We start from the raw sequence: 10,241 nt of genomic DNA, 5'->3' as shown, positions 1-10,241 counted from the left end.
GAGAGCAAGCAAAGTCCAGCTATATTAAACGGGGAAAAAAAAATCGAGTACAAAGTCGTAGGAATTTACTGCCGTGTTTATTGGAGCGGCGGAAGCGATGCGATTGGATTACTTACTGAATATAATAAGATTCCAAACAACACGAGACAGAATATTAACCAATAAAAAAAAGAGAGATCGAAGTAAAGAACCATCAAGGTATTATTCAGGATATATGTTTAGTATCTTAAGAATAACAAATGTACAAGTAGATAAGTACGTGTGTGGGTTGTGGTGGCAGGATAAAGCAGGTCTTCATTTCTATACGGTTTTAAGGAACACTTCTTCAGACAGACCTCTCGTCGAAACGCATTACATAAAGTTCTCTGGTTCATCCTGTCTTCTCTCCACAACAATCTATAGAAAATAAATAAGGAATTAAAGAAAATCGGGTGAATTAGAGATATTCAAAGTAGTGAGGGATATATAACTCATTCATGATGCATATTTAGTATCTGGAAAGTGAAAAGTACTCAGATAAATAAATCAAAGTGAAAATTACACAGATAAATAAACCAATCTTGTAGAGAAAAATGAAAAAAAAAAAAAAACTGTGATATTTACTGAGTCAGTATTCCCTGGCTTTTTTATTCCGTTTTCTTTCAAATTAAAAACTCATTACTTGTATTTTTTTCCTTGGAAATGTATATAGTTTCAACTCCTTTCCTCTGCCTAAAGTTTTATTTCATTTCCTCCGCGTCATATTTATTTACCTCTGAAAAAATAACTTCCCCTTCCACTGTATCTTTTATTTAAAGGACACGGCATTGCTTTTTTCTACACAACAATTTTTCTTTGTTTTCTTGACCCACCACTTTCAGTCCTTTATTTTTCCCCTCTTCCCGTTCTTCAATAAAGGTCGAGATTAATTTCAAAGCCTTAACGAAGCACCTGAACACACTGTAGTAATTAACACACACACCTGCCCTTCTTAATCAATGCTTCCTTACACCTTTACTTACCAATGACTCCTACGGTTCCAATAAAGATTTTTTTTCATCGATATTCCTTTCTATAAATCAAAGTCACAAGTTGACATGAATATTAGCACAAAATATAGATTCCGGAAAGAAGTGTTTTGACAAAGTCTTAAAACTTAAGAAGTCGTCATATTATCATGGGAAAATATTTACCTTGTAAGAATATACGTATGTGAGGAAAACAAAGCTTATGTGCACAAAATCTCAGTATAGAAAGAACGAGGAATTTATTGGGATCACGAATTCATTCCTGACTTCAGTTTAAATACTCATTTGTTCAGTTTCCATAAATTTTCTTTGTGTTGAATTACATTTTCATTAAGTTGAAGTAAATTTCTATCTAATTTCAGACACTACATTTCATTTCAAATACATTTCCGTTCAGTTCAGGTACATTTTTCGTTCAGTTTCGATAAGTTTTCGTTTAATTCAAGTAGATTTGAATATTGCTCAAGTACATTTTTGTTCAAGTCAAGGACACTTTTCATTAAGTTCAAGCACATCATAGTTTCGCTGAAGCACGTTTTTGTTCAGTTCAAGTACAATGCATTTCAGTTCAAACACATTTCTCTTAGTAAAAATACACACATTTTCGTATCAACACAATATCATCAGACACACGAACACAAATTCCAGGAACCTTTACTCAGTGATGCTTCCTTCGCCACAGGAATGCAGAGAGACACTTATAATGCAACCAAGACCTTTGTTTTCTGGTAAAGGTCAGCTTGAAATTTTGAGCATTTTAATTACACTGCAGTGGATGCCTGATATTGACATGCGGTATTTACACTTGAGTCTCCTACGGTTCGTCATCTCCTCAGTCTTTTTCTTTTCCTTTTCAGTGTTTTTTCTTCATTAGAACGAAAAAAAGTCTCGTAATAATTTTTTTTATGAGGAAAATAATGTGCATCTCAAAACTGACCCATTTTTTTTTTATTTCGAAACATTTTCTTATTTTCTTTTATTATCCACTAGTGTTTCTATTCCTTAGAGGGTCTTTTAGTTTCTATTCCTTCTCTCTAAATACACTCTTTTCTCTAGTCTATGACGCAACAAAATTAAAAATATACCAAAGTTGTTGATTAGTATGGAATACGTCTTTGAATGCATAATATCAAGGTTCACAGACCACAAAGAGGCATCAGTATTCCTCGTATTCTGTGCGGACTTTACTCTCCGAAAGAAAAGTTTTGATAGAGGAAGTCAAACAAACATTCCACTCACCCTACTTGTTGCCTCGCTCCGTTGTTTACAGAACCTGATTGTTACATCGAGATCTTTGAATCCAGATGAACTATCGCTGCTTCCTATAGAACAGTGAGTGCTAGATTATCTATTGTGAGCGTTGGATTATGAGAACTAACTTTATGTTATGTTTGTCTTAGGGACACATGTTTTAGAGAGATACTCTGGTTACGTGACATGTAGAAGAGGTGAATTATTAAGCTTCTTGTCGTCTAATTGTTGGATTGTCCACTTTCACTTTTTTTAGGTATTAGTTTAAGCATATTACTGTTTTTTTTTTTTCAGAAACACAAAAAAAAAACAAATTATTGATTACGTAAAACTTCAGATAAGCGAGTTGTGTTTAATATTGCACATCCTTAGCCAGGCAATCTATTTGCACCCTCGGTAGGCTGAATTTATATATACCTGTTATTTCACCCAGTTTTTTTTTTTCAGAGACACAGGCGGTATTTTAATTCTCGGTCACGAAAAATTAATAACAGCGCAACACAAAGCTACAAAACAAACTTTACACCAATGAAAAACAAAAATCCATCCGTGCAAAAAATATGATCACAGCAAACAATAAATACAAGCGAGTCAAGAACATAAAACACGCATCGGAAACAAATTGAAAAGATTAAACAAAATAAAACTAAATAACAACGTATTTTCCAGTCATTTTCTAGTCGTTGCAGAATTTACATATCGAAAACAAATAGACAGAGGAAAGAAAGATGGAGTAGCGGCTGCTGGGAGAGGGAGAGAGTGAGTGAGAGGCGGAGGAGAGGGCGGCACGGTAGGGAGGAGGGGCCGGAGGGAGGGAGGGGAGATGAGAGAGAGAGAGAGAGGAGAGAAAGAGGGAGGGAGGAAAGGAGGAGAAAGAGTGGAAGGGAAGCCAATGGTCATACAGAAAAGGTTACTGTGATTGGATCCCTTAATGCAAAATAACACGAACAATGGAGAGAGAGAGAGAGAGAGAGAGAGAGAGAGAGAGAGAGAGAGAGAGAGAGAGAGAGAGAGAGAGAGAGAGAGAGAGAGAGAGAGAGAGAGAGAGATTGGTGCATACATATGAACAAACACTGATGGACTGAAAAGAACAAAAAAATATTAAGACTGACTGACAGACAGACATTCGGGTGAGCATTCAGGCAGAAGTAAAGGATGAAGGGAGAGAGAGAGAGAGAGAGAGAGAGAGAGAGAGAGAGAGAGAGAGAGAGAGAGAGAGAGAGAGAGAGAGAGAGAGAGAGAGAGAGAGAGAGAGAGAGAGAGAGAATGGGAGTTTGAGGGGAACAAGAGATTAAATTTGTCTGAAATATTAGCGAGCAGATGAGAGGCCGAGGTGCGGGGATTAAGTGTAAAAATGGTGGCAAGATTAAGAGATAAGAGAGAGAGGGAGAGAAAAGAGTGAAAATGGTGAAATATGACAATACGACAGTCAAGTTTAAATATCAGAATAAATAACACGCCCACATACCCATCTCCCGCCCCACACACATACACACTCACACGCACACATACACACATACGCACACACACATACAAAATACATACTTAGCCTTGGACTTTACCTGCAGAGGATAACAAGGTATGTTTAAACATGGCATTTGCGATTTCACAAATAAAGAAATATATGTACATAATTTACTGTTGTTTTACGGATCGTATATATTTCAGAGCCTCATCTAGACTATCAATATGTTATGAAGTTATTTGATTTCTTATAGCTGTTTTCATGATTCTAGTTACAGTTTAACATGGATTTTGCATCATCAACGTTAGGTGCTTCTGTTAATAGACAACTTTAAATATGCTTCAGTGGAAGATATTGTGTTTTCAAGCGTGTTTTCATCATTTTGATGGTAGTTTAACAAAGCGTTATCATTAAGAGAAAGCCCAGGAGAATGTAACTAATCATCTGTGGCCTTTGAAAACAGTCCTGCTCGGAGCACAGTGTTAAAAATAAAGTTAAAAATCCTTTCATTCCCGCACCGAGATTTGAAAGGTGGACAAATGCACGTGGAAATAATTAAACACTCTGCCAGTAATTCCACCCGCGAGACGAACTCGAACACAGATACAAGCAAGGTAAGTGTACAGAGCAAGCGCAGTGACAGAGTGACGTGACATTTTACCACACTGTCATTACATCTTCTTCTTCTTGCCACTTAGTCCTGAATTACGCCCCGTGCAAAGGACATGTGAAATACGAAACCATTTTCTTCTGCGATGGTTCAAGAATCTCCGCGGTGGATAAGACATTCGCCAACTGTTATCTTCGTTCTAGCTCTGTGGGGAAGAAAAGGCCCCCCCAAGATAATGTGTTAATAAATGAACAGGAGATAATACGTAAGTTAACATGGTGATGTAAGAATTAAAAGGCAGAAGAAGCTCTAAGGAGGATTAATGTTTAAGGAAAGAGTATTACTATAAATAAAATGTACTTAACATGAAATGCGGAGTCAATGAATATAAAGTTAACGCAAGTAGTAGTAGTAGTAGTAGTAGTAGTAGTAGTAGTAGTAGTAGTAGTAGTAGTAGTAGTAGTAGTAGTAGTAGTAGTTGTTGTTGTTGTTGTACTACTACTACTACTACTACTACTACTAATAATAATAATAATAACAACAACAACAACAACAACACGAACGTTTACTGCTCGAATTTCACAGAACCTAAAAAGACAAAGCAAATACATACATATGCATATTGTGAATCATAAAGAATTGAATGGAATACATGAAAGGTAAAAAAAGCAAAACAAATTAAGACATAAAAATACAAATGAGAGAGAGGAAGACCACCGCAGTAATAAAACAAAACCAAAAATGCCGTAAAAAAATATAGCAATCTTAACACATCTAATGGTAATCAATAGAGAGAGAGAGAGAGAGAGAGAGAGAGAGAGAGAGAGAGAGAGAGAGAGAGAGAGAGAGAGAGAGAGAGAGAGAGAGAGAGAGAGAGAGAGATTAATTGAATAAATTGAAGAACATATATCTCACTCTTCTCTCCTCCTCCTCCTCCTCCTCCATCACACTTCAGTTCCTTTCTCTCCTCCTACCACGTTATTCTCCCTTTCCTTTTTTTTTCCTTTTTGCTCCATCACTTTCTTAACTCTCCCTTTCTTTCCCTCAACAATTCTTATTCTTTGACTTCCCATTACTCTTTCGCACCTTTTCCCATTCAATTTTTTCTCATTTCTCTTCTATTTTCCTTTCCTCCTCCTTCATACTTTGTCTTCTATTTTATCAAGCAATTTTACTTCCTTTTCCTCCTCCCTCCTCCCCTTCCCTCCGCCCCTTCAAATCACCCACACTGTCAAGCGTTCAGATCCCCTATGTGGGTGCTTACTGCCTCCCCTCGCTCGTAAAATGGGTGAGGAGTGACTTGATGGGGTGACTCCTTCTTCAGCATGCGACAGGAAAGGTGGTGGTGGTGGTGGTGGTGGTGGTGGTGGTAGGCTTACTTAGTGATGCTATTTCGGTTTGATATTCTCTCTCTCTCTCTCTCTCTCTCTCTCTCTCTCTCTCTCTCTCTCTCTCTCTCTCTCTCTCTGTAACCGTCATTATCACTCCCTCTGAAGTCTTAATATGCATTTCTCGGAACTAAATTATAAGAAAACTGAAGAAAAAAACACTAGGAGCATTATTACTTAATGTCCGGAATTTCTCAACATTTATGCCCCAATAAATTTCCTGCAATACATTATACATTATACCTTCACATTTAACACAGCGATGACAACGGATATATTGCAAATTAAAGGTGGGAACATGATACCCTTATCCACACTAGGCCACTGTGACATCCGGGTCTCCACGATCTGCCTTCCCCAGGTGTCCCCACGTACACACTAACAAAAGTATCGCTACACATTCAGCACGGAACAAACTGACACGAAGAACGGACCCACTGGTAACAGGCTACTCATGTTGGCATCCCTCCTTGTTTAGTTCAGCTGCACCTGCCTGCATCAATTGAGCGGCCCTCGTATATGAAGTAGTAGTTTGTTAGCTAGACCGACACACAGATTGATTGATGTTAGCTATATTCCTTACTTTTTCCATGCATATTTCTGTCGGGTCGTATTTGGCATCCAGCACTCCGACACGCTTACCAACCCTGCCGAGACTATAGGTTGTTTATTGTGAAGCTCGTTGGGCGCCACTGTAGTGACCCTTTCTTGAATGTGTGTACAGTAGCTACCAAAACTATCTTGAAAAAAAAGTTCTACATTATGACACAATGGACGATATTACTTGACACGTTTGGTAAGTCTGGGGGCACAGTAGGGATGGTCGCCGTATATTATAACCTGGGATATTTGATACTATATTATCGTAAGTAATACTGTATTACTACTTAGTCACAGGCAGCAGGTTTCATATCGTTAATTATTCCACCCTTCACATCACGCTTTAAAGACAGTTTTGGGAGCTACTGTACCTGTTTATCGACCAATCCTAAGGGAAGAACAGCTGGGTGAACTGCGCACCGACCGCCTCATCTTGGATTAGAACTGGGTCTCACAGATCCATAGCCAGGAGCGCTAGTCAACTTTACCAAGACGCCAAGTATTAGTGTGACTGAACTGATACAAGTTACGAAATATATTGAAAAGGGAAGTTAACAGAATCATGAATGGAAAACAGAAAAGGTTGAGGAAATGCGCATTATGGTTGAGGAAATGCGCATTATAAAAAGAGGAGAATATAAAGATCAAGTCTAAGTAAATAAAGCGAATAAGGCATCATGAATAAAGACAAAAGTTCAGATCATTCGTATAAAGAAGTGAAGAAAACTTATAGAAAACGGAGGGAAATAATTAAAATCATGTCCAAATAAAAACAACAGAAAGAGAAATTCCAGTCACCGCAAGGAAAACAAAACAAATTAAAAAGTCCTCACTGAGAAAAAAGACACTAATTTGAGCTTTGAATTTAAGATGAAAATGAACTCAGAAGAGAACACACGCATTACTTTTTTTTTCTTGTTTTTGGAGGAAGAAAACGCATCATAATTATTTCATCGAAAATTAATTAAGGAAATGGTTTGAGGAAAATGAGGAGATAAAATGAGGTTCAAAGCCGGGGATATTGGGAGAGAGAGAGAGAGAGAGAGAGAGAGAGAGAGAGAGAGAGAGAGAGAGAGAGAGAGAGAGAGAGAGAGAGAGAGAGAGAGAACAATGATATCCCTTTCTGCATTACCACCACTACCACCACCACCACAACCATCACCATCACCACAACTATCACCACCACCACCACCATCATCATCACCATCATCATCATCATCCCCATCATCATTATCATTATCAACCTCTAAGGAAACATCGTCGTGACACTAATTCTGATCTTATTAATACATGAACACGTTTCTACATGTACAAATATATGACATGGAAAGATTCACTAAAAAAAAAAGAAAAAAAAAATAAAAAAAAAGAAAAAAATACAACAACATATTTTCCAATAACGTCCGTAATCTGTCAAATAACTTCATTCAGAATATTAACTCCGGCTCTTTGTCGCCAGAAAATAAGCGAAAAAAAAGAAGAAAAACATGTTTACATCATCACAGAACTGATTTTGTAACCTTATTAACAATCTTTCCTTTCATTATTCCCACCAAAAAAAAAAAAAGAAAAAGAAAAAAATCATACACAATCAAAGAAAAGTAGGTGAGGTGGAGTAGCAGGGAGTGGAGTGTGGAATGCGGAGAGGTTGTGGTTCCGTGGGTGGCGGTGGAGGCAAGATTAAGGCGACATAATGAAGACAAGGAAGAGGATGAGGAGACGCAGAGTACGAGCAGGAACCTTGAAAATATAATGAGGGAGACACTGCCGAGGAACACACCACCTGTCTGGGATTACGAGAGAGAGAGAGAGAGAGAGAGAGAGAGAGAGAGAGAGAGAGAGAGAGAGAGAGAGAGAGAGAGAGAGAGAGAGAGAGAGAGAGAGAGAGAGAGAGAGACAGAGAGAGAGAGAGAGACAGAGAGAGAGAGAGAGCTATTTTTATTTTTATTTGATTACTTTGGCCACTGAGTACAATATATATTTTATTTGGCGAGGTTCAATAAATCGAGGCTTCCTTTGGACATGAACAAAATATATTTAAGAAAAGCAAAACGAGAGAGAGAGAGAGAGAGAGAGAGAGAGAGAGAGAGAGAGAGAGAGAGAGAGAGAGAGAGAGAGAGAGAGAGAGAGAGAGAGAGAGAGAGAGAGAGAGAGAGAGAGAGAGAGAGAGAGTTCATGTAAAGTTGGTATATCGTTTACTTTGTTAAATTTCCTCTTTGTTTCCCTCTATTTCTATATAAAGTGGTAATTGAGATTTTCCCATTTTTACTGCACTTCATTCAGCCTTCAATTCTTATCTCCTTTCGTGTAAATAGAGATAACAGCGCTGAGCGAGCCGAGCGCACGTGCCCAGAGATTTAATAATGTTGTTGAGAGAGAGAGAGAGAGAGAGAGAGAGAGAGAGAGAGAGAGAGAGAGAGAGAGAGAGAGAGAGAGAGAGAGAGAGAGAGAGAGAGAGAGAGAGAGAGAGAGAGACACACACACACACACACACACATTTTTAGTTAAACCATAAGTAATACTATTCTATGTATAAAAAAAAGAAATTCACGTACAGCAGAGCTTAACATTTACCAAAAAAAAAAAAAAAAAAATTACTGTGCCTCTTGTTCCCCTTCCCTGGGTTCATTTTTGCCCTTGGTCTGCCTCAGTCGTGCATAAAAACATGACAGATAAAAATATGCAAGTTATCTTTAAAAAGAGCAGAAGCAAATCAATCAAAAAGAGATGATGAGTAAACTTACCCAGCCTTTGAAATGAATGTGTACGAGAGAGAGAGAGAGAGAGAGAGAGAGAGAGAGAGAGAGAGAGAGAGAGAGAGAGAGAGAGAGAGAGAGAGAGAGAGAGAGAGAGAGAGAGAGATAAAACCCGAGAGAGATACATCACTCACAATAATATCCCGCATAAAGCACACAAATAAAAAAAAAAGAAAAGAGAAAAGAAAGAGGCAAAAACACACCTCATAACTCAGGCAGACATATTTTTGGCTTACGAGATTAAACGCGATCAAGAGGCCATTTCTAGAAGGCAGCGAGAGCCTCACCTGTATAACCCAAGAACTCAGGTAAACCTAGGTAGGACGGGGGAGGAACCACTGGACAGGTAAAATAGATGACCCTTTACCAACGCATTATTATGGCGGTCAGGCAGGAAAGTTTCACCCTAAATAAATACGCTTTCTCTCAAGTAACCTAGGGGAAGGAATGGAAAGTGCTCTCTTCAGAATAACCCCTAAAAATCCCTAAAAAAATGTTCCTAAATATCAATAAGTATCCTTGAAACATCTCCAAAGACTACTAAAGCTGTCCCATAAACACTCCTTTAAATATTTACAAACTGGCCTCCTCAACACCACCATGACACCCTAAAACATTCCTAAAATAATCCCTAAACCTTAAAAATATTCAAAATCTTCCGCAAATGCTCCCTAAAATACTCCCTCACACCCTAAATTACCCCTAAAGTAATCTCCAAACCCTAAACACATTCAAATTACCCGTAAACAACCCCTACCTCACCAAGAGCATCCTTAAAGTGGGTCCCTTAAACACCCACCAAAACACCCCAAAAGTGGCCCCGTAAAAATCTCCAATGTAAACGTGGCCGAGAAGATACGACATGGAAGTCAAGCTGCTCACCTGAAGGCCGCGTCTGGTCTGGTCTTATATCACCTGTGAGTTACCTGAGGCCTCCGCTGATAGCCGCCTACCGTGTTACTAAATATAAAATCCTCACAACATTTTAGAGAATCGGTAATTTTTTTTTTCTTTCTTATTATTTTGTTTTATTATTTTCCTTCCCCCGATGCTGTTGAACTTTTCCAGGAATTTTCGCAGTGATAGTTTTCTTCCTACCTCTCTTGAAATATAACTTTTGGTGAACGCAAAGACAAATGCACATAATTTAAATCCTCCGAGGCA

General features: G+C 38.2%; 1 protein-coding gene across 9 annotated transcripts in view; it reads right to left on the bottom strand.

The window, feature by feature from the left end:
• The window catches only part of LOC135115866 (uncharacterized), a 204,369-nt gene that overhangs the window by 75,426 nt on the left and 118,702 nt on the right, over nucleotides 1–10,241 (bottom strand). For 6 of the 9 annotated variants that reach the window (XR_010276074.1, XM_064032943.1, XM_064032942.1 and 3 more), the window contains one exon: nucleotides 260–396. The exons of the other annotated variants lie outside the window; for them this stretch is intronic. Coding sequence is in view for 5 of the 6 variants with exons in the window: in XM_064032943.1 (XP_063889013.1) it covers nucleotides 260–374 (115 nt within the window). In the remaining variant the exon portion in view is untranslated. The remainder of the gene's footprint in view (nucleotides 1–259; nucleotides 397–10,241) is intronic. 9 annotated transcript variants of the gene reach the window in all.

Source organism: Scylla paramamosain, chromosome 30, assembly GCF_035594125.1.
Source record: "Scylla paramamosain isolate STU-SP2022 chromosome 30, ASM3559412v1, whole genome shotgun sequence".
In the NCBI taxonomy this organism is placed as follows: Eukaryota; Metazoa; Arthropoda; class Malacostraca; order Decapoda; family Portunidae; genus Scylla; species Scylla paramamosain.
This window is presented reverse-complemented; position numbering and strand designations above follow the sequence as displayed.